At 29.4% G+C, this 26,076-nt stretch overlaps 3 protein-coding genes across 11 annotated transcripts; 2 read left to right on the top strand and 1 right to left on the bottom strand.

The window, feature by feature from the left end:
• The first annotated feature begins 3,379 nt into the window (after positions 1 to 3,379).
• On the top strand, positions 3,380 to 7,574 carry LOC127262175 (calmodulin-binding protein 60 B-like). Of its 8 annotated transcripts, none has more exons than XM_051290723.1 (9): positions 3,380 to 3,552; positions 4,088 to 4,204; positions 4,310 to 4,385; positions 4,765 to 4,805; positions 4,882 to 5,375; positions 5,811 to 5,971; positions 6,092 to 6,289; positions 6,506 to 6,668; positions 6,820 to 7,574. In XM_051290723.1, exons 2-9 carry the CDS (start codon positions 4,125 to 4,127, stop codon positions 7,284 to 7,286), a joined length of 1,680 nt encoding a protein of 559 aa, XP_051146680.1. In that variant the 5' UTR covers positions 3,380 to 3,552; positions 4,088 to 4,124; the 3' UTR covers positions 7,287 to 7,574. The 8 variants fall into 8 exon arrangements, with proteins under 8 accessions (XP_051146680.1, XP_051146685.1, XP_051146684.1 ...); XM_051290728.1 differs by having other exon boundaries at positions 3,380 to 4,204; positions 4,882 to 5,035; positions 5,114 to 5,375; XM_051290727.1 differs by having other exon boundaries at positions 3,381 to 3,552; positions 4,143 to 4,204.
• Positions 7,575 to 7,832: 258 nt separating this feature from the next.
• Positions 7,833 to 9,085, top strand: LOC127262177 (GDP-fucose transporter 1-like). Its single transcript, XM_051290733.1, has one exon. The coding sequence runs from the start codon at positions 7,956 to 7,958 to the stop codon at positions 8,994 to 8,996; it is 1,041 nt and encodes a 346-aa protein (XP_051146690.1). The 5' UTR covers positions 7,833 to 7,955; the 3' UTR covers positions 8,997 to 9,085.
• A 317-nt stretch (positions 9,086 to 9,402) lies between these two features.
• Positions 9,403 to 10,795, bottom strand: LOC127262179 (transcription factor bHLH30-like). Of its 2 annotated transcripts, XM_051290736.1 has the most exons (3): positions 10,632 to 10,795; positions 10,254 to 10,538; positions 9,403 to 10,150 (listed from the first exon to the last, which is right to left on the bottom strand). In XM_051290736.1, exons 2-3 carry the CDS (start codon positions 10,530 to 10,532, stop codon positions 9,674 to 9,676), a joined length of 756 nt encoding a protein of 251 aa, XP_051146693.1. In that variant the 5' UTR covers positions 10,533 to 10,538; positions 10,632 to 10,795; the 3' UTR covers positions 9,403 to 9,673. The 2 variants fall into 2 exon arrangements, with proteins under 2 accessions (XP_051146693.1, XP_051146692.1); XM_051290735.1 differs by having other exon boundaries at positions 10,254 to 10,758.
• Between the last annotated feature and the right edge of the window lie 15,281 nt (positions 10,796 to 26,076).

The raw sequence follows: 26,076 nt of genomic DNA, 5'->3' as shown, positions 1-26,076 counted from the left end.
ATTTTGAGTTGAGATTTGAATAGTAAAAATTCTGAATTTGAATAGTTGTATGATGTGATATAAATAAGTGTTGATGTGATATTTTGAATATAAAATTGATTTTTAATATAATATAAAAAAAATAGGTGTTTGATTTGATGTTTTTAGAGGGAAAAAATAAGATGAATAATGGATTTAAAATCCAATCCCCCAAACAAACAAGCCCTATATTTATCTCTTAACAAAATATTTATTTGTTTTTTGCGTCGTTTTACTGAATATTAACAATATTATTACATTTGAATAATATTTTATATAAATATCATATACATATACATATAAATAGCACATCATTAATATTTATTTAGTAATATATAAATACAAATATCACATAGTTAACATCAATTCATCATTGTTTAGTAAAATAAATTAAAATATTTATACAATTTTATATACATAGTTTATATTCAATTAATAGAAGATATAAATATAAATATCACATAATTAACGTTCATTTAGCCCAATATAAGATAAATAACTTAGAATATATTTGAACAATTTTATATAAATATACAAATAACACATAGTTGTTAGCGTTTATTTAATATAATAATATATGATATAAATAACTTAGAATATATGTTGACAATTATGTATAAATAACACATATTTTATATAAAAATAGAAGGTCATGTAAATACAACTATCACATAGTTAACGTTGATTTAATATTACTCCCTCCGTCCCATATACCGTGTCTGCTACACTGTAGATACGGTATTTTAGGAGGGGTGTAATTAGGAGATAATTAAAAATGTATTAGTGAAAATAATTATTTTATAATATAAATAATTATAAATTAAGATTAAAATAACTAATTAGTTTAATTAAAATTAAAAAAAAATTAAAAAGTTTAAAATGATATTAAAGTGTATAATCATTTTCCAAAAAAGAAAAGTGACGTGCAATATGGAACAGACAAAAACGGCAACGTGGACATAGTATGTGGGATGAAGGGAGTATATAATATAAATATTTTAGAATATATTTAGACAGTATTATATAATTAGCACATAATTTATATTCAAATAGGCTATCGTATAAATAGAAACATCCTATAGTTAATATTTATCTAGCAGTATATAATTTTTAAATACATGTAATATTACTAAATTATTTTTATGAAATCTAAAACCATTAAATATATCATATATGTGAAATAATGCTGACAATTCATACTGAAAAAATAATAAAAAGTAAAAATGAGTTGATAATATTTTTTACAATTTGTTTAGTAATTAAAGATTATAACGAGAGACAATGTAATAAAAATAGGGCAATTATAATAAATAAATATTAATAAAAAATAATAATTAAATATTGAAATTTTAATCTTATTAAAATTAGTAATGAACTAAATTTATAAGTGTAATATATCAATATACATTTTACTGAAATTAATAATATGACATACCATGTGTGACTTTGTTTGGAAGTTTGGATTTTAAATTAAAATTAAAATAATAAAAAATTTGAATTTAAATAATTGTATGATTTAATATAAATAAATATTGTTGTGATGTTTTAAAAGTAAAATATATTTTGGGAATAATATAATTTTTTTTTTTAATTTGATATTGTTTTTAAAAAATTTTTATATGAATAGAATAATTTTTCAAAATCCTTCAAACAAATACACAATATAATAAAAATAATATATTTATATAAAAATTTGTTGGGTTTGTTTTCTGAAATTGTTTGAATGATTTTTTTTTTTTAAAAATTAAGATACAAATATTTATCTAATTAATATAAAAATAATAAATATGTATAATATATTATTATTATTTTTTTTAAAAAATGTGTGTATTATTTTGTCAAAAAGCCTACTACCTTTTTTCCCTATAATAATAAAAATACTTCTTTGCCATTCATATATATACATATAGTCATTCAAATCCTAAATTCTTAAATTATTTTTCTTATTAGTCAATGTTCATATAATTGTTCAATTTAACTCCCTATTATTTCACATAATTCTTTATTTATAATTATTACATATTTTATTCATCAAATTTTCATTTTACTGTAACTTTTTATTTATATTTTTATTCATCAAATATAATTCAAAACTCTTATGTAAATAATATATATTTTTGCTTATGGAACAAATTTATTTATTTTCTATGATATGAATTCTTGTATATAAAATCAATTCAATAATATTTGCAGAATTTGTTACAATACATTAATGAACTTTTATAATAGATAAATATTTTTTAAAATTAAAATTTATTTTTTTCAACTTGTTTATTATATTACTCATATAATCATACTTATATTTAATTGAGATCAATATTTTTCTTATAAATATTTTATATAATTATAATATGATTACTTTTGTATTATTTATTTATTTATTGTCAATTAAATTTTTTGTTGTTTTAATATTTTATTTTATATTCAAATGAAAAAAAAGTAGAATTTAAGTATAAAAATTAATGTTTATAGTGTTGGTGAAAAAAAAAAAAAAGAAAAACTGTAGAAGAAATTAAATGAGAGTATTATAGAGTTTTCATATGAATTGAGGGTTAAAATGAATAAATTTGTAAAAATAAAAAGTAAAGAAAATATAATTCAAGAAAAGAAATAAAGAATTATAGAGTTGTTTGGAAGTTGTCATTTATTTTATTTATTTTTAGTAAAAGTACTACTCCCTCCGTTCTAAACAAAGTTTTTAAGTGGGCTGTATTAGGTAGAATAATTTAGAAATTATGTGATGTGATGGAGAGATAAATGTATATTTTATTTTTTTTATTTGGATGATGCGAGGGGATAAAGTGTGGGGTGTAAATTATTTTTTATTTTTGAAAATATTGCAAAATATTTGGGACGGAGGGAGTATTTTTTATCTATTTTTTATTATTATTATTTTTTTAAAAACTAGTGCCCAACCAAATGGATATGGTATATGTTTCGTTTGCAAAATTTTTTAAAATTTTATTATTTAAACTTTATATTTACCGAAAAAAATTTCTTCTTACAAAATATTCAATCAAATACTCCCTCCGTCCAGCTAGAAAGTATACATGTTTCTATTTTGGGACGTTTAATTACAAAGTAACAATTTCATTAAATACCTCATTTTTTCCATAAATACCCCTACTTTACATCACATCATTACTTTTACACAAAAAAATAAAGGCAAAAATATCATTTCACTACTTTTACCTACCCACTATAATTAAAATACTATTATTCCTTAAATTTCTGTGCCAAAAGTAAATATATACTTATTTTGTGGACGGAGGGAGTATTATTTTTATATTAAAGATAAACAAAATTATTTTTCAAACTCATAAAAAATAAAAAAAAAGAAAAAGAGAGGACCTGGAATTCAAACCATGAGGTACATTAAACAACGAAAATAGAACGACCAACGCCTTTGCAGCCTCACCATGGAAGAAGACTCGCAATGACTTTTCAGGTTGCTTGAACGCGCTGGTGCAGATTTTCTTCCTCTACTTGTAATTGTGTGTTCCTTTGATAGTATTTTCCACCAAGCTTCCCGAGGTATCTACGACCTCCCCTAAGTCAGCGTAGCATTAATTGTTATTATTATTTTTTTTTCTTAATTGTGATTAAATTTCATTTTCGAGAGATTTTTGAGCGGCGTTTTGGATTTCCTACGTGTTTGGAGTGTCGGAATATACACACAATGATGCTACAGGGTTGCTGAAAAGTTTAATATATTATGTGCCTTGCCTGTAGCTTTCCAATAGACGCGGTTATGCGAGCTCTTTTGAGTTGATTTTTGAAACCTAATAATATATGAACAAAAAGGTGATTGCTCATGAAGGATGATAAAGTAAAAGGGAGTGATGTGATGGAGCAATAATGGTACATAGATTGCACACCTGATTTGTGGGTATTTTGTCTTAAATGATTTGGTGGTTGTGATTGTGTCATAACTGAAAGAGTAGCATCTGTGTGATTGACTTATATGGTTAGGGTATTTGTTTAATGTCTGAGGAAGCTTCCCAGGTAGTTTTCTGGGAGATGTTTTGATCTTTATTTAAGCACTTTTAGTCTGACCTACCATAACTAGATTTTTCCCATCCATATTTGTCGATTTGGGATTTGTGATGTTACCTAAGAGGCAGCTCAGGGAGGAGGGGGAGGGGGATTCCGGGAATCAGAATAGACGAAGGCTTATGTCTTTGAGGTGGATTTGTTTGCAGTTGATTGAATCTGTTGTCTTAATTGCTGTGATGTTGGTGGCTTTCAAACTACTACTTCATGTTTCTCACTCTGATGGGCTTTGTTGCAGTATACTCAAAGGAGCAAGAAATGTTCGGAATGTGCAAGGAATGGTGCCTGTCTTGGAGCCTCTTATCCGAAAATGGGTAAGATGTTTGTCACTTCTCTGGGTTACCAGATACTTTATTCTGTTTTTGTTTTTGTTTTTGTATTTGTGGAGTGCTCGAACTAATGCTTAAGCTTGAGAATTGACAAACCTTTTGGTGATTGAAGATGAGGTACAAAAGAGTTAAGGAACTTTGCTTTGTTTGCTGAGATTATGCATTTAGTATGTGTAGAACCAATTAAGAAATGCTGTTTTGATCAATTTGCACACTTTTTTCGTCATTCCATAATTGGAAATGCTTTCATTCCTAATTTCAAATTCATATTTGCATTTCTTTTCTTTGTTATTAGAATAGGTAAACTAATATGGCTTCTTTTGTCCTTACACACTTCTTACTATGTTTTTCGTTCTTAATATAGGTTCAAGAGGCAGTGGTTGCTGCAGTTGATCGAATTGAAAGGTCCGTAAACTCTTATCATCTTTATTTTTTCACTTTAGCTTAGTGCATTGCTTGTTATAATGGATGTTTCTTGCAGACCCTCCTATAGTGGAATTGCGTACTCGGGCTCAAGGACTCTGCAGCTGCAGTTTTGCAGTAAGTTGCCTGGCTCCCTATATACAGGCAGCAGGATCTTGTCTGAGGATGGAAGCCCTGTTCGACTAACCTTACGCGATTCCATCTCCAAGCAAGTTGTTACATCTGGTCCATTTTCGTCTGCTAGAGTGAATATTGTTGCCCTCAATGGTGATTTTGATCCTGATGATCAGATAGGATGGACAAAGGAAGATTTTGATCGTTATGTTGTGCAAAACAGAGAAGGAAGGAGGCCATTGTTGACCGGAGATTTGGCTATTTCTTTGCAAAATGGAGAGGGTCAGATTGATCAGGTGATTTTCACCGACAATTCCAGCTGGATGAGAAGCCGGAAGTTTCGATTGGGAGCGCAAGTGCATCTTACTACATCTGATGAAATAAGCATCAGGGAAGCCATGACCAACTGCTTCAAAATCTTGGATCATAGGGGGGAATGTAAGTATTTCTTTCTTGACTATGTTTCTTCATCTTTTAATCTTTCTGGTGATGGATATTTTCTTTCTTTCCTTCCCATTGGAGCTTGTCCACATTGCACCATAGGTGCGCCAATTTATGTCGCCTTTCATATCGAATGATCTTTTATTAGTTATTGCCTAACTAATCACCGGTGGAATTCTTACAAAACATTACACAAAATCTCTTTTTTTTCATAAATGGTTAGAGTGGAGGCCTCAAAATTCATGGTAGCTAAACTCAAAGTTTAAGTTGAATGAATGATCAATACATTGTTTTGTTTTTATCTCTATTGATTCATCTCTTAGTTTCTCTGAAACCTGTTTACTGTTATTCCAAACTAGGAGGACTAACTATCACATATATGGATCACAAATGTCGCAACATTTATATGATGCTTTTTTCGCCATTTTACAGCTTACCGTAAGCACTATCCTCCATCCTTAGCTGATGAAGTGTGGCGCTTGGAGAAGATAGCGAAACACGGAAAATTTCATAACAGACTGACATCCGTTAGTATTTTTTGTGTCCGGGATTTCTTGAGGTGGTATGAAACAAGTCAGCACGACTTGCGCTCTGTAAGATACTCATTCTTGGAGTCTGCTCTGCAATGTATTGCTGCTTGCACAACTAAGAATATATGTTCTTGACAAATTCATTTCTCATGAACCAGCTAACAAGATGTCTTCAATCTGCAGGTACTCGGTAATATTTCAAACAAGATGTGGAACAAAATCATCCAACATGCTACAAGCTGTATTTTGGATGATCAGAGATACACATACACGCCTGTCCCGGGGACTGAGCTGTTCTTCAACTCTGTCTACAAGTTGGTCGGAGTGCGATTGGATGGCCAAATCTATGATTCACTTGATACTCTCAACGTACAGAAGATGGTTAATTTCTTCATCCTCATAACTTTTTCCTGCATTTTCATCCGAATAAAGCTTGTTATAGATTTACGGCTTTACTTTTTTTTCTAGATCTCAACCTTGACACGCTGAACATCCCTTTGCTTTCATTAGAATTTTGTTCGCGATTCACATCCAACTGTGACTACCAATTCATTTGAAACTCGCATGACACTTACCTATCTTGTTTTTCGATTACAGAGGATGGTGGAAGATCTAAAGCAGCTCGCGTACAGAAACATGGAAGACTGGATTTTAGACACACCCGCCATCGCCTACCCAAACCTTCCAATAAATACAACTGATCATTTCAACCATCCTCCTACCGTTGATCTCCAGGATAAATATCTCCATGTTGATCAAGGTAAACACACTGCTCCAGTGCTATTTCACCTTCTTCAGTCATCACTGATTCTGCTGTTATTCAAGTTTCTCGAAAACTTCTACTATCGCCCACCCAACAACTGATTATTAAGTGTTTAATCTGTGGTAGCTAAACCGAACTTTCTTCCCAGGCCAACCCGAACTGCAAATCAACAATTACCACCAACCAACAATATCCTCTTTGCCTTCCAACGCCGGAGAAGCCAACCGACATCATGCTAGTTTTGAGATCGGCGAAAGCTCCCAAATGCAACAGGGGTTCAATCCTGGATTTAGAAACAGTATTGGCATGACTGATTACTCTCCCAGCCCCTTCTTCGGCAGCATCTGCTTGGGATCATCTCCGCTGTGTGCCGAAGATTTGCCACCAGCCAACAACCACTTCCACGGCGAGCCATCATCGTCCTCTACATATGACATGCTGTTTTCTGATTCCAACAATCATGAAATCAGTCCAAATTCCGCTGGCATCATGATCCCCAGAAATCTCACACCCAAAACAAGATGGTACAAACTCCTCTCCGTCGTCAAGTGGAGAATCCTGGTTAAACGCAGCGTAGCTGCAAGAAAATGGAAGCAATTCTTCGACTATATGTAAGTAGTGTACTCAAAGATTTTAACCATTTCCATATCCCCACGTTTTGTGAAGCTGCAAGAAAGATGGGTCTCTCTATGTGATTAGTTTTGTAGTAAGAATGGAGTTAGTTCTTTCATGTCTGTGAATCCAGCCTGCATGTAGTGAAGAAACAATGGAGTATTGTGTTAGTTAAGCTTCCTGATGCTGGCTGGCTGTCTGTCTGTCTGTATTTATGTATGTATGAATGTATCTTTGTTAATCGAAGTGGTTCTGTAGCTTTTCTTCCTGCTATAAAAATGGAGTTTCTAATTCTAGGTATAAGTAAGGGTGTGTAATGGTGTGTTTGCCCCGATATTGAGTTGGGATTTGAATCGTAAAAATTTTGAATTTGAATAATTGTATGATAAGATATAAATAGATATTGATACAATATTTTAATATAAAATTGATTTTTAGTATAATATAAAAAAAAAGTTTTTAATTAAATATTTTTTTGAAAAAAAAAATGAGATTAACAGTAGATCCCATCCTCCTCTAATCCTCCTCTGTGAAATTTCTATTTCTTACAGTGAGGTGATTTGCGCGCTTTCTGCTATTTAGGCAAGGGATCCGATTTCTAGGGTTTCAATTCTCTCACCCATCGATCGATTGATTGCGGTTTGGTTCGATTGCAGCTTCAAGGAGCCTTCAATGGCTCCGATCCCGATCCGATTGGAGGCGTCTCGGCAAACCTACGCAACCAGCAGTTTGGTGATCGGCTACGCTCTCTGCTCCAGCTTGCTCGCCATCATCAACAAATTCGCCATTACCAGATTCAATTACCCCGGCCTCCTCACGGCGCTGCAGTATCTGACCTCCGCTCTCGGCGTCTGGATCTTCGGCAGGTTAGGGTTTCTGCAACACGATCCGTTCACTCTAGAAACCGCGAAGAAGTTCCTTCCTGCAGCATTCGTCTTCTATCTAGCGATCTTCACCAACACGAATCTCCTCCGCCACGCCAATGTGGATACCTTCATAGTTTTCCGGTCGCTGACGCCGCTGCTCGTCGCGATCGCCGACACAGCTTTCCGGCGGCAGCCGTGCCCTTCCAAGCTAACCTTCCTTTCATTGGTGATCATATTGGGCGGCGCCGCCGGGTACGTCGCCGCCGACGACGGATTCACCCTGACGGCGTACTCCTGGGCATTTGCCTATTTGGTGACCATAACAACAGAGATGGTGTACATAAAGCACATGGTGACCAATTTGGGGCTCAACACTTGGGGCTTTGTGCTCTACAACAATCTGCTGTCATTGTTGATAGCACCTCTGTTTTGGTTTCTAACAGGGGAGTATGCAGAGGCATTTTCGGCGGTGTCGTATTTGTCGAGCGCCGGGGAATTGTTCGAGCCGGTTGCATTCTCGGCAGTGTCATTGTCTTGCGTGTTCGGACTGCTGATTAGTTTCTTCGGTTTCGCCTGCAGAAAGGCAATCTCGGCGACTGCTTTCACGGTGACGGGAGTGGTGAATAAGTTTCTGACGGTGGCGATCAATGTGGTGATTTGGGATAAGCATGCCACTCCATTTGGTTTGGTTTGTTTGCTGGTGACTATTGTGGGAGGGGTTCTTTACCAGCAGTCTGTCACCGGAGCTGGGAATTCTTCGAATAAGCCGACGAATAGTAAGAACGACGACGACAATGTGGATAGCGGCGAAGAGAATGGCTTGTCTGGTAAGATTTCTGGTGTATGAGTTATGAACTAGAGCATCAATTCTTGTTCAAGTAGCTACAAAAATTGGTTCTTGGTAACTAACTATCATAATGTCTCATTTACAGAGTTCGATCAATGTTTATAATGAATGTATTTTGACAATCAATGTGTTGTTGTTGCATCTTGGAATTGGGGGGAAAATATCTTTGCTTTTCTTGCTCTGTTTTGTTAGTTCTTGATGATCTTGCTTCTTTCTTGTTATGGATTGGGAATTTGATGATACCCTTTGTTTGTTCCTCAATCCTCAAATCACCCAATTTTTTTCATTTTTCATATTATGATGTAACAACTTACATATTCTCTGCCTAGGGGGGGACATGCAATGATGATGATAGTGATACCCCAAAAGAAGGAAAAGAACAAAAACAAAAACAAAAACCCACCACTAAACTAAAAGAAACATACTACTACTAATTAATTCTTGGACATAATTAAACCAAACAGACAGACACAAATATATATATATATATATATATAGACAGAGAGAGAGAGAGAGAGAGAGAGAGAGAGATATTGTCCCTTATTAGCTTCTAGAACACAACACAACAAAACACAAGACTACATATGGAGAAGGTTCAGAGGTTGGAAAACTACAGGTCGTTATGAAATTGAAATTGAAATTGAAATTAAAATTGAAATTGAAATTGAAACTGAAATTCAGAGATGATAGCAACGTGTGCGGCGTTTGTTCCCGGCCAACAAAATGGACTTGTCGATGGCCATTTTCAGAAGTGTCCCCAGACAGGCTTGGCCATCATCGCCTTCTCTGGTGTGGTCGTGGTCGTGGTCGTGTTCGTCGTGGAGCCAGAGTGCGATTTTGGTTCGGCCTCCCAGAGTGCACATCTCTGCCCTCACCAGTTTCAGTTTTAGTTTTGGCCAGTTGAGTGCCTTGATTAGGTCCACCACCATCTCCGGCCGATCCTCGCACGCAACTGTCGCCTTTATCAGATTCAGACCACCACCACCACCACCATCGTCGCCGTCGTCGTTGCAGTAGCAGACCTTCACCTCGTCGGTCTCGCTGGGAACCATTGATTTCAGCCACGCGCCGTCGCCCTGCAGTTGCTCGGAAGTAGTTTTCTTCAGTTCCTTCACTCGGCGCACTGTTTCGGTGAGCAGAGACGCCTTGTCTGTCTGCGCGCGTACGGTACGGTACGATTTCATCAATTGAAATGGAAATAGAAATTGAAATAGAATTTGATTGATTGTTTGATTGAGCGTGAATGGATGATGATACCTTGATAGTGTTGGGGAGAATGGATTTGAGGGTAGCAATGTGAGCGTTGATACGCTTTCTGCGGCGCCTCTCGGCTTCCTTGTGGCTGTGTTTGGCTAATTCGGCCATGGCCATATTGGATAGTGATCTCCTCCTCTGGCTAGGGTTTGACGATTCTTCTTCAATATAAAAAATACTAGTAGGAGTATTAGTATTATTTGTTTCTCCTCCATTACCATTAGTATCTGCATCTGCATCTGTTCCTGTGGGTGAGACTGAGACTGAGACTGACCTCATCATTATTCCCTGCGAATCAAACATGTTTGTCTGTCGCTCTGTCTGCCTAATTCTGTCGAACGAACCAACAAACAACATTAAATCAAAGAGCGAGAGACTTACAGAGATATTGGATGAATGGCTACATTTGGGTTTGCATGGATTGAAGCTAGGATAGGAAGGGTTTTGATTTGGTTCTAAATTCTAATGTAATGTGGGGGATGGATCGGAAGCAGATACGAATATGCAAGATTGGTGCTTCTCCTTTTATAGAAGTTCTAGGCCCGGTTATCTCCTTTTTTATTTTTTTATTTTTTTTATTTTTCCTTATTTCATTTTTAATAAAGGTACATTTATTTTATGTAAAATATTATTTCAATTATATATATATATATATATATAAACATTATCCTATTCCTACCAAACACAAACTAGACACATTTCTTTCTTTCTCTTTCTTACATTACAATAGAAATATGGAAAGTATATTCACTTCATATTTTTGAATGATTTTTTTTTTTTTAGATACTAAAGAATGGTGTCAATAATACTAAAAATACTACTCTCTCCGTCTCATAAATATAGTTTTAATTGGATTGGACACAATATTTAAGGAATATTAAGGGTGTGTTTGTTTGGGGGTTTGGATTTTGGATTGAGATTTGAATAGTAAAAATTTTGAATTTGAATAGTTGTATGATGTGATATAAATAGGGTTTGATGTGATGTTTTGAATGTAAAATTGATTTTTTGTATAATATAAAAAATGAAAAATAGGTGTTTGATTTGATGTTTTTGGGGAGAAAAAATTGGATGAATAGTGTAAATCCTCCAAAATCCTTCAAACAAACACACCCTAATATTATATTGGCAGTGAGTAAAAAATATGGATAAAAGACAATTTTGTCCTTGTGAGTGTATTAATGTAAAAAATAGTGGCAATTGTGTAATAAAAATGAAAAAGTGGGGGTAATTTTAGTGGTAATATGATTATTCATGAAAATAAGACTATTGTTTTGGGACGGACAAAAATAGTAAACAAAACTATTGTATTGGAACATAGAGAATAATATTTTGCATCGAGCAAAGAAAGTATAGTGTATATTATGTTTATATATATATATATATTGTATTCTTTATTTTTATAATTTTTTTGGAAAATTACTCTAAAGTCATTTTTAATTCTTTATTTTATTTTTGCAACAATTACAATAAATTTACATAATTTTACTTCAATCATAAATTTTAATTTTCACTCTAAAAACTATATTTCATATATATTCATTTTTTATATTATTTTATACTCTCTCTGTCCCGATTCATAATTTTTTTTTCGTCTATTTTTCTTCAAAGTATATTTTTCTTATTTTAAAAAAATTAATCATACACTAATACTAAAATACATTTTAAATTAGAAATATAATAGTACACATACAATTACTTTATACATGAAATAAATGATCTCAAATGACCCATTTTGATATGAAAATTAGCGTTTATAATTAATAACTATTACAAATAAAATAATTAAAAAATAAAATTACATATCACTTTTTAAAATAATAAATTATACATTATTTTTTAAAAATAATAAAATTACATATTATTTTTTTAAAAAAATAATAAAAATACACAAAATACTCTGCTCAATTTTTTAAATGGAGCTACAGTGTTACTTTATTTATGAAAATGCAAAATGGGGATGACCCCACTACATAAATACAGTGGATTGAAGATGATCTACCAAAAAATAAAAATAAAAAAATTGGGTGAACAAATTGATGGAACTAACTAATCTATTTTTAATGTTTAAATTTTTTATTTGAATATTATTTTTAAAAATAAAAATTTTATTTATTTGTTTAGAATAGATAGATAAAAGAAAAAAAAATTGAAAAAAAAAATCTTATTTCCTTGTTTAAAAAAATAATATTTATTCATCTAACTTTTTTTTTTCTTGTAATATTATAAAAATTATAATATTAGTATTTTATTTTTTTACAAGAAATTAATAATTCAATATCAAAATACCTTTTATATTACTTATATAATTTTTTATATTTAATATAAAAAAATATATATTTATTTAAAAATATAAAATAAACACACACTAATAATAATAATAATAACTTATTATACAGTACCTATAGCTATATAGCATGCATCATGATTTGAGTTCCATGTCTCTGTAATGCCAGGGAGTATTTATATAAAGATTTTAAAAATTTAGGATTTTTAATAAAAATAAAAAATAACAAAAAAAAAAAAAAAAAAACTGTATACTTACTCGAATAGATAGTTACGAGTTTTAATAAAAATAAATAGTACTCCCTCCGTCCTACATACCATGTCTACGTTGCCGTTTCTGTCCGTCTCATATACCATGTCACTTTCATTTTTTGGAAAATGATTATACACTTTAATCTTATTTTAAACTTTTTAATTTTATTATTTTTTTTAAATTTTAATTAAACTAATTAGTTATCTTAAATTTAATTTATAATTATTTATATTATAGGATAATTATTTTCACTAATACATTCTTAATTATCTATTAATTACACCCCTTCTAAAATACCATATCTACAGTGTAGCAGACACGGTACGTGGAACGGAGGTAGCAGTATTTTTCTGTCGGAACTAATTATGCTATTTTGTTTGAACATAAAGACTAAAAAAATACCCTTTTCATCCTAAACACTCTCCAATATAGTATGTATTTTTTATTTGTCCCAAATACTTTACAATATCTTAAAAATAAAAAATAATTAATTATACTTAACCTCTAATAAATATACATCACATTTTATTATATCGTAATACACTGTTTGTTTTATTTAATGTTTCAATAATAATACAACTTTCGTCCAGAAACAAGAGTATCATTTATTTTTTGCACATAAATTTTTCGAATATTAGTATTATATTGGTCTGTAATAAAAAAAAAAGACAAAAACATCTTATTAGTATGATATAATATAAAAGTAATGACATTTGTGTAATATATATAATAATTAAATTATTAAATAATACTTTTAATCAAATTGAAAATATATTACTTGTTATAACACACCATATAACATAACGAGATTAATTATTGAGTAATTCTTTAAATATTTTTATATGAAAATATTTTTTGATAACGTGATTAATTATTGAGTAATTCTTTAAATATTTATATTTTTTGTTATGTATGTATTAAATAGAATAATTAGGTAATTAGTGCAATTTATTAATTTATTAATGATCAAAACATACAATCGAATATCATTTCCTTTTCAAATTTTGTGTGAATATTACATCATCCCCAAATATTTATCACGTGTCTTAGATTTTAATTATTGTTGGCTCCGAAATTAATTCGGCCAAAAATGCCTTAAGATAGTAAATATATACGAAAATAGATATTTTTATATAAGAGTGGATAATATATTGAATTTCTTAATTCATCGTTGCTGAAATTAATCACGATCCGTGATAATCTAAATTAATTAAATTACTCTTTTTCAATTAAGATGATTAAACGTTAAGATTACTTCAGCATATGCTGAATTTATTAACAAATCAGCTTATTCTACGATAAAATAGAAAAGATAGATACATTCAAGAGAATGAGAAAAATAGTACAATTGTATTATTTAAGTTATATTGCTCCATCCGTCCCAATACAACAGTATTGTTTACTATTTTTGTCCGTCTCAAAATAATAGTATCATTTTCATAAATAATCATATCACCATAAAACTATCAATATTTTTTCATTATTATTATATAATTGCCAACTTTTTACACTAATATACTCACCGAGGCAAAAAAGTCATTTATCTTTACTTTTTATCAACTACTAATATAATATCAATATTCCTTAAATCCCGTGCCCAACACAATGAGATTATACTTTTGGAACGGAGGGAGTATATGCATTCTTAAAGGCGTGTTTGCTTGTGGGATTTGATTTCCAGTTTTACTATTCTAATTTTTTCCTTAAAAAATATTAAATCAATTACCAATTTTTTATTTATTACACTAAAATTAATTTTTACATCCAAAATATCACATCAATATATATATATTTATATCACATCAAACAACTATTTCAATTCAAAATTTTACTACTCAAAACCAAAATCCAAAACCACTTTTACAAGTAAACACATTCGCGTGCATGTTTTTTTGCTAATTTGAAAGTTTTTAATTTCTTAATAAAATACGCTCTCTCTGTCCTACAATGGATGTCTTGGTTACTGTAAACACGATAATTTAGGTTAAGTATAATTAGTAGATACTTAAGAATATATTAGTGAAAATAATTAATATATAATATAAATTATTATGGATTAAGATTAAGATAATTAATTAGTTTCATTAAAATTTAAAAAAAATAAATTAAAAAATCTAAAATGAGATTAAAATGCATAATTATTTTCCAAAAAAGAAAAGTGACATGAGATATGAGATAGATATAAACGGAAACATAGACATGGTATGTGAGACGGATGGAGTAATATTTTTCTTTTACTCTTCTAAATGCATTTTATAAAATTGTTTTAATTAAGAAATAAGAAAAAAATGTAAAATTATACTCCCTCCGTCCCAAAATAAAGTATCCATTTTTTCATTTTAGTCCGTCTCATAATAAAATATCAATTTTTTTTTTAGTAATTGTATTATCTATCTAATATTACAAATACCCTTACCTTTATATCATACCATACTAATAAGGTTATTTTATTCATTTCTACTTTATTTATACTATATTTTAATATAATATTAATATTTCTAAATATACGTACAAAAATAAATGAATACCTCGTGAGACGAAAAAAGTATTAAAATTATACCACATAACAAACTATATAACATAAAATATAAAGCATGCAATTATTTAGTGAGAGATGACACATCATTTAAAAAAAATCAAACTAAAATAAAATCAGCATAAGATATGCATACAAGGCTCTTTTTATACATATATTTTGTGAATTTTTTAGCATTATTTATTAATAATACTTTTTAATTTTTTTTATCTAATATATAATTTGTTTAAAATATTACATCAAATAATTTATTTTTTATTATTTTAACATTTCAAAACTAAATAAATATTTTTATACACTTTAGTTAGTGTGCTGATTGAGTTAAATAAATTGATCTGACCTAATCAACACATATTTATAAAAAAAGTATCCGACCAACACGTAATATAATATATAATTCAATATATTTTAATTTTAAGATAATAAGCCGATTATAGAACACAATACAATATATTATTTTCACAATAAATGTTAATGCAACATATAATATACCATAATATATAATTTTATATGACACAATATATTATAATTTCAACATATAATTTAATTTTATATAACACAACATATACTATCCATCTAACGATGAAATACTAATTACTTTAAATTTTTAACTCTTTTCGTTTCAATTCAAAGTATTTTTTTTTTTATCATTTTCGTCTGTCCACTTGAAAGTATATACTTCTTATTTTAAAAAAAATATCATACACTAATATCAAAATACCATTAAATTTTATTTAAAATCCAAAATATAATATAAAACGTGCAATTACTTTATATATAAAGTTAAATGATAGAAATATAAAAAATTCTTACATATTTTTATTAATTAATAAAATATTACTCACTCCGTCTCAATACAATAGTCTTGTTTACTATTTTTTTCCGTTCCAAAACAATAGTCTTATTTTCATAAATAACCATATCACTATATAACTACTCTTACTCTTTCATTATTATTACACAATTGCCATTATTTTTTTACACTAATACACCCACAAGGATAAAAATATCTTTTACCTATATTTTTTATCCACTATCAATATAATAACAATATTCCTTAACTCTCGTGCCTAACACAACTAAAAATATAGTTTCGAGACGGACGGAGTATTATTTTTTAATATATTACAAAACTGATCTCTTTGTACGGAAATGGTGTATTTGTAGAGCCTAACTTTGATGCACAATAATTGTAATTTGTATGATATTGTCTTTTTTAATAAAAATAATTTTAAAAAATGTGTTAAGTAGAGTCTAGTCTAGAAAAAAAAAAAAAAGTAAAATGTTGAAAGTGGTAAGTTTCAAAAAAGTAATGCAATGGTAATCATTAACTCCCACAAACAAACAAAAAAAAGAATCATTTTTGGATTCGGACAACAAAAATAAAACTTATGATTTACTCTCTTCGTCCCACGTACTATGTTTATGTTATCGTTTTTGTCCGTCTCATGTTCCATATCATTTTTTTTTGGAAAATAATTATATATTTTAATCTTATTTTAAAATTTTTAATTTATTATTTTTTTAATTTTAATTAAACTAATTAGTTATCTTAATTTTAATTATAATTATTTATATTATAGTATAATTATTTTCACTAATACATTCTTAATTATCTATTAATTACATATCTCCTAAAATACTGTGTCTATAATGTAGCAGACACAATATATGAGACGGATAGAGTAATATAAAAAAATTGAATTGGAATAGTTGTAAATATAATCTAAATAAATATTAATATAATATTTTGAATATAAAATTAATTTTTAATATAATATAAAAAATAAAAAATAAATATTTGATTTGAAAAATCATTTTTATAAATAGTAAATATTTATCGAATTCTTTCAAATAAACATACCCTTAAACGTTATAATGATACCTGCCAATAATATATTTGCTCTAAACGAAGGAGTTTTTTGAAATTTAATTCTAATTTTTTTGATTTGAATAATTATTTAAATGTAAATTTTGAAAAAATTATAATAATTTGTAAAAATAAAATCAAAAATTTAAAATAGAACCATAATAATTGTAAGTGTGCATAATCAATTCGGGTATGGTCCTAAATACAATATTCAATACCATCCTGAAAAAATATCATCCGTCTGATCAAAATTTTAATGAACGAATGAGATTGCAGTTAGGGGTAGATATGTAATTTGATTTTAATAATTAATAAATCAATGCTTGTTTTAACATAAATTAAAGGAATATAAATAAAGATAAATGCATATCGTATCCATAATTTTAGTTGCTTCACATTCAAAAGAAAAAAAAATAACTCTATTTTTTTTTCACCGATGTCCATCAAAGAAAATAAATAGTGGAGAAGCGGGAGCGTATAATAGGATGAAGCAAATTGATGCGCATTCCACTCAGTTCTAGTGTGACGCAGGTGAATATAGTGTTCTAAAAATTGCAGTATGCGGTAAGTGTTCTCTATTTTTTATCGATCGCGAGAGTAACGTTTTGACGAATTTTTGTTACATCATATCCCTACTTTATAAGCATCGTATTCTAAATATATATGCATCATAATCATATTAGTCATTCACCATAACAATAGTTGCAGTTAACATTAATTGAATCAATTTATAGAAGTTATGTAAGTGCTAATATTTTTTTATTATTATTTTAATATCTCAAACACGTATAGAATATTTACCCAGTCATATAATGCGCAAAAAGAGGGAGGTAGGTTTTCAATATTTGCACTGGAGCAACATCATAATACAATGTTTCATAAACCATAATAAACTACTATAGACATCATACATTTTAACGTCAGATATCATTTAATTACTCAGGTGACGATTATTGGGCTAGTGCAACTTTTTCGACTTCCGACGATGCGTACGAGTCATATTGTAGATACACATATATACGAGAATTTTCCGTGCGAAAACAAATGTAAAAAAAGACGAAAAATGATCCTCATCGTGTGCAATACATTCACTATTGTTGCAATAAAGAGGGGTACAAAAAGGGCAGTAGAGTAGACCCTAATAATAAACGAATATCTTCAGAGGATGTTGGCGCTCCGTCATATACATCCATGTTAAGAAAAAGATACGAGATGCGTACTGGGTGTGAAGCAAGATTGAAGTTACAATTCGACGAACAAATGTAGAGATACAACGTCACAGAATATGTGGACGAGCATAACCATGAACTGCATCCTCCTAACTACGCACATTTGCTTATTTTGAATAGGGCCGTAAATGACGGTCAGATGACTGTAGCTACAATTAATAAAGAGGCAGACCTTTCCTTAAGATCATCATATGATGTGTTGAGAATAACAACTGGAAATAAAGAAACGCTCGGGTTTCTTAAATCTGATTTAAGTAATCAAATTAAGAAAAAGAGAAGTGCAATTTCGTGGTGGAATATCATAATAGTATCATAAAGACATCATTTTAGAATGATGTAAACATCATTATAACTTGGGTGTATACAATTTTGAAAGTAATTACTTGGGAAACATTTTTGTTTGTTTAAGAAAAATTTAATCTCGAAATTATTGGAGGTAGTTACGATAATTTTTGGACATCGTTTAATTATCTTATATAAGAAAAGTATTTCGTGGTAGAACATCATAATAGTATCATAGAGACATCATTTTGGAATGATGTATACATCATTATAACTTGAGTGTATACAATTTTGAAAGTAATTACTTGGGAAGCGTTTTTGTTATATAAGAAAAGTATTTCGTGATAGAACATCATAATAGTATTATAGAGACATCATTTTGGAATGATGTAGACATCATTATAACTTGAGTGTATAAAAATTTGAAAGTAATTACTTGTGAAACATTTTTGTTTGTTTAAGAAAAACTTAATTCCGAAATTATCGGAGGTAGTTACGATAATTTTTTCTAATTGATTTTTTTTAATTAGATATCTTAATCAATTTTTTCAAATACCAAAATACCCTCAATCAAACTCAATCGTTGGATTGCCAATAAAAAAATCCAACGAATTAAAATGATTCAGGATGCTCCTGAAATTTAATCAACATTAGGAGGATACCAAAATTCGTGCATAATTGATCAAATAATTTCATATATAGTAAACATGACACGTCTCATTATTTTTAGGGTTTGTTTGTTTTACTACGTCTATTATAGGGCCGCTGAAGTATTGATTTGATCAAATCAGTAAAAATGATGTCGATTTACCTTTATTAATATATATAATTAAAAAAGATAATACATAAATGTTGATATGTTTTGAAAATATTAATAAAAATAATAAAAAATACATATTATATATATTAACTTGTATTATTTAGTATTTTATGTATTTAATTAATTTTATTTTTTTTTATGTTTTTTGTTGATTTATATTATTACATATATATTGTGTTCATTCCATCCCATTTAATTTGTCCATTTTTTCTATTATTGTCGTCCCACATAATTTGTTCTTTCATTCTATAGAAATATAATTATACAATTTAATCACATTTTAAATTCATAATTTATAATTTTTTTTAATTAAACAATTTAAACATCTTAATCTTAATTTATAATTATTTTTATCAAATTATAATTATCTTCACTAATATACTTGTTAATTACTTTCACTAGTAGACGTATTCGATTATTTTTAATATTATTTTTATTTATTTAATTATTTTTCCATATAGAATGTATACATACTTCCTCTATCTCAATTTAAAGCACTAATTTTATAATTTTCGTTCGTTTCACTCAAAGGTGTTAATTTTTTTATTTTAATAAAAATAATCATATACTTAATACCAAGATATTTTTATCTTTTTACCTAAATTAAAAATATAGAATTAATTTATACATAAAATCAAAGAATAAAAAAGTTAAATTTCTTACACACTTTCACTAATAAAAAATACTTTTATTTTTTAATTTACTACAAAATCTCAAAATAATACTTTTGAGTGAAACAGAAGGAGTATTATTAAAAAAATAAATAAAGTACGGACCTGCCCTTAATTGGTTCCACCCCTATTTAACTATATATAATATAGTTCTACATAACGCATATTCTGATAGCACATGATATAATTTCACATACCACAATAATCATATTTATACACTGACGGCGGCTATAGTGCAGAATTTTAAAATTCAGCCATGTACACACGATATTAATACCGGCAGCACACGGTATTAATACGAACAACATAGTGTATGCACTCATATAATACAAATACAACACATGCTATAGTTTTATACAATATAAACAATACTTGATTTCAACATACCACATACTGTTATACAACATACTTTTAATTATGAATTAGCAACACAATACAACACATGATATAGTTTTATACAACACAAATGATAGTTGATTTTAGCACACCATATACTGTTATACAACACACTTATAATTATGAATAAACCGCACCTGTCTTTATTATACACAACATGTGCTGTGTATAATAAGAATGTGTGTTGTTTGTATGATGATTCAAAAAATTAGCACGGTGCTGATTTTTCCAATTTAGCACCCTAACTGTTCCTTTATAGACCATAAATACCAATATAACTTGTATAATACATACTTCTAAATAACACAGTTATATATTGTACTTTATAGAAACATGCGTTGTCGGCTAATTTAATCTTGTTTAGCATCTTAACTACAGTCATCTATTACGTATGATTTTGCTTGTTTAAATCATACATTTTTTGTCCCATTTTTTATGTCCAATTTACTATAGATACGGAAATTTAGGTAAAAAATTAAGTAATTAAGAAATGTATTAGTAAAAATAATTATTGTATAATAAAACTAATTATAGATTAAAACTAAGATATCTAAATAATATAATTAAGATAAAAAAATTATAAATTATAAAATTTAAAATTTGATTAAAGTGTATAATTATATTTTCAAAAATAAAATGACAAATTATATGAGACATAAGAAAATGAAAAAAAATAAATATTTTATGTGGAACGGAGAAAACAGTTTTTAAAATAGTTAATATATATTTTAAATTAGATATATTTTTTTTTATATTTTAAATCTTATTCTATTTTTTATTATTTTATTTGAAGTCATTTCAAATAAAATAAAATAAATAAAAATTATCAAAATTCAATATAAAGTTGTAAGACATGAGTGTTGATACACCTAGTGTCAACATAGACACTACATCTCATTACGTGGATGCAACGTGGTTTGTTCAATACCACTTACCTTTGTAATTTATCCCTATAAATATGAGTAAACGCAATGAAATGTGATACATATCATTTACTCTATCAATCTCCATCTTTTTCCTCTCTTTTTCTCTGTCATTAATGCTTGTCCACTTTACATACAAACATACACCCACACGTACATACATACAACTCACACACATATATAATAATAATATATTTCTTATTCTTCTATATTATATATGCAAACACACCTCTATATATATACACTTTATATTATATAATATATACAATATATAAAATAGTGGTTAGAGGTAGAAATAATCAATATTTCTATTGACTAATCTTATATTAATATTATAATACGTTATCAACACAATTATATATTTTAATTTCCGCAAGATATGGATGCTAAATAGTTTGGAGCCGATGAAAACATATGCCTTATCGATAGTGCTACGATTCACAACATTTTGAAAAATAAATGTTATTTCTCCCACATGAATATGGGAAAGACCACTATTGTTACTATCAATGGTGCATCGAAAATGATTGAAGGCTCAGGAAAAGCTATTGTATATCTCCTAAAAGGGACAAAAATGACAATTGAAAATGCCTTGTTCTCGAGCAAAGCTCGAAGGAATTTGCTGAGCTTCAGTGATATTCGAAAAAATAGGTATCACATTAAAACATTAAATGAGGCAGAAAATGAGTATCTCCTGATTACTCAGATTGTGAATGGAAAGAGAATTTTGAAAGAAAAATTGTCATTATTTTCTTCCGGCTTATATTATTAAAAAATCAATGTCATTGAAACATATCACCTAGTAGACCAATGGCTACTAGCGAATTTAAAACTTGGCACGATTGACTTGGGCATCCTGGTAATGTAATACTGAGACGAATTGTTGAAAATTCAAATGACCACTCATTGAAAAAGAAAAATATTTTGAATCCAAATGAATTTGCTTGTGTTGCCTGTTCCTAAGGGAAGTTAATAATCAGGCCATCTCCAACAAAGGTTGGATTTGAATCTCCAGCTTTTCTGGAAAGAATTTAGAGTGATATTTGTGGACCAATAGATCCACCGTGTGGACCCTTCGAGTACTTTATGGACCAATATAACTTTTGCATTATTGTATTAACATTAAAAATATCTTTATATTTGTATAAATGTTCTTATATTAGTATTATAAGAAACTAATTGAAGTATTTTTGCAAATTTTTCTTAATTTGTACTACATTTTGATATACTAATTAATATTCAAATATCAACATACAAAAAGTAAATGAGATCCTTAGGCCATCTCCAATGCAATGTCAAAAGTGACGTTGCAACACCATATTCGAAGATTTGCCTCTCCAACATAATGTCATTTCCAACACCATTTTTGGTGTTTGCTACAGTGCAAACACGCCAATTATGGTGGGTTTTTTTAATTATTTTTTATTATTTTTTTAAATTTTTACAAATTGTAAATTGGTCCCTATGATTTTTTATATTTTAATTGTGTATATTTGTAATTTTTTAATATAAAAAGTTGTTTAAAATGATATATAAAATAGAATATTTAGAGAATATTTTTTTAGAGTTGAAAATAGAGTTGTGGGTTGGAGTTAAATTACTGTAGAAATTGCATTTTTAGAGTTATAACGGCATAAATGAAATTGTCCGGTTGGAAATGGCCTTAGAACCAGACGAAAATAATAATATTTTAATATAAAAGTCAATTATATAAAAAGTAAAGTGGAGTATTATGAAGAATTTGACAAAAAAATATGCAGTAGATTGAAAAAACAGTGATAAATGAATTGTTATTTATTAAAATAAAAGATAGTAAAATTATTGATGGATAAAGTTATTTAGTGTAAATAGACTATGAATAAATTTAGTGAATAAAGAAAAAACTTGCATAAGACCACCCACAACCGTTAAAAAAAATAAAAATCATAACTCTCTTAGGAAATTTCTCTTTCTTATTTTCATTTATATATTTATTAAGATTATGTTTTTTTTATTATTTTTTTTTTATAGTTTATATATTTTTGTATTACATAAACAAAAATATATAAAATCTGAAGCATAAAATCCCTTGTGGTTTGCTGAATTTGCTGAAAATTCCCGGGGTATGAAAATTCCATAAAACCTACTCGTGGTTTTTAAAACATTGCACATTCGTCCATTTCTTCTAAAATGCACTCACGGTGTGAAATATTTACATGGATGGACCGTTATGTCCTTGTCTTATTCCTAAATCAAATTCCAAATTAAATTCTCATACTCACATCTCTCTAATCTATCAAATTTTCTCTCATTCTCATCTCTCTCACAGACGCCGCCCCCTTCTCTTCTTTCGCCAACCCACATCACCACCGACGTCGTCTTTTTCTACCTTCACCACTGCCGGCGCTCGACCACCGTCCTGATAGGATTTATTCAGTTATGATTTGTTAATAAATGTCTTAGTCTTTAGGGATTGATATTATCTTGATTTAGTTTGTTCCCGTAATTTTAGTATAAGAATAGCTAACTTTTAGTCTATTATTGTAAGACTATATGTAGCCAATAATGCTTATTCAATAAATAAGTTATTCCACCAGATTGTTTTACATTCTTGCTTCAGTAATAACATTTATCTAACATTCTGGTATAAGAGCTCATGTAACTTCCAAAGTGAGATAACAAAGTGATAAAGATGGCAAGCGAAGGAAATTTTGTACAGTCTGCCATCCCACGCTTTGATGGTCACTACGATCACTGGAGTATGCTCATGGAGAATTTCCTTCGATCAAAGGAATATTGGAGCCTGGTAGAGACAGAGTATAAACAACTAGGAAGTGATGCACAGTTGACGGAAGCAAAATAACGGAAAATCGATGAGCTAAAGTTAAAGGATTTGAAAGTGAAAACTACCTTTTCTAAGCAATCGATCGGACTATTCTTGAAACCATTCTTGAGAAGAACACCTCTAAACAAATTTGGGATGCCATGAAGAAGAAATTTGAAGGGAATGCAAGAGTTAAGAGGTCTCATCTCCAAGCTCTTAGGCGAGAGTTTGAAACTTTGAAAATAAGGCTCGGTGAAGGAGTAATTGAATATTTTTCTAGGGTCATGATGATAGAAAACAAAATGCGAGTATATGGAGAAGAAATGGGAGATGTGAAAATGGTGGAGAAGATCTTGCATTCACTACCTAAGATTCAATTATATTGTATGCTCGATTGAATAATCGAAAGATATTGACGCATTAACAATTGATGAGCTGCAGAGCTCTCTCATTGTTCATGAACATAAATTCAACTGCAGTAATGGAGAAGAATAGGCTCTTTAAGTAACGCACAGTGCAATTCATAGCGATAAATGAAGAGGACGTGGAAGAGCACCCTTTCGAGGTGGAAGAGGTAGGGTCATCAAGCCATTGAAAAAGCAATTATTGAATGCTACAATTGCCATCAACTCGGACATATAGATATGAGTGTTCAAGTTTGGGGAAACAAGTACACTGTGCAGATTCAGGTGAACCTGAAGAACTTTTCATGGCATATGTTGAAACAAATGGAGTGAATCAAAATGATGCATGGTTTCTCGATTCAGGTTGCAGTAATCACATGTGTGGTGATAAATCCTTGTTTTTTGTTCTTGATGAGGGATTTAGGCAAACAATAAAGCTTGGTAATCAGACAAAGATGAATGTTGTTGGCAAATGAAGTGTGAGGTTGTCACTAGATGGTATTAACCATTTAGTCACGGAAGTGTTCTTTGTAGCAGAGCTGAGAAATCATCTTCTTAGCATTGGTCAGCTATAGGAAAAGGGCTTATCCATTTTAATTCAATCAAATCAATGCAAAATATACCACCCATCAAAAGGCTTGATTATTCAAACAACTATGATGGCTAACAGGATGTTCGTGTTGTTGTCTAACACACAACCTATGAAGAAGGAAACTAATGGGATGTGTCTCCAAGCCACTACTCAAAATTTAGCTCACCTCTGGCACCAAAGATATACACATCTCAGCTACAAAGGACTTCACACTTTGCAGCACAAAGGAATGGTGAAAGGGTTGCCAAATTTCCCCAAGTCCAATACAGTGATTAGCGATTGTTTAAAAGGGAAGCAACATCGAGACTTTATTCCCAAAAGGAGTTCGTGGAAAGCAACACATAAATTAGACCTTGTTCATGCTGAAATTTGTGGTTCAATATCTCCTACATCTACTAGTCACAAGAGGTACGTAATTTGCATCATTGATGAATTTAGTAGAAAAGCTTGGGTCTATTTTCTCATGAATACGGAAGATGTCTTTGCCTCGTTTAAGATATTCAAAAGTTGTGTTGAGAAGGACACATGTTTACCTATTAAATGTTTGAGAATAGACCGCGGTGGAGAATTCACGTCAAATGAGTTCAACACATTCTGTAAGAAGAATAGAATAAAGAGACAACTAACCACCAGATACACACCACAACAGAATTGCATTGCAGAGAGGAAAAATAAGGCCGTGATGAACATGACAAGGAGTTTATTATCCGAAAAAGGAGTTCCCAAAATATTCTGGCCTAAAGGTAAATTGGACAATTCAT

This window comes from Andrographis paniculata, unplaced genomic scaffold, assembly GCF_009805555.1.
Source record: "Andrographis paniculata isolate CXL003 unplaced genomic scaffold, ASM980555v1 Contig65END, whole genome shotgun sequence".
NCBI classification, from domain to species: Eukaryota; Viridiplantae; Streptophyta; class Magnoliopsida; order Lamiales; family Acanthaceae; genus Andrographis; species Andrographis paniculata.
The sequence above is the reverse complement of the archived record's forward strand: the minus strand, read 5'-3'. Positions and strand labels throughout refer to the sequence as shown.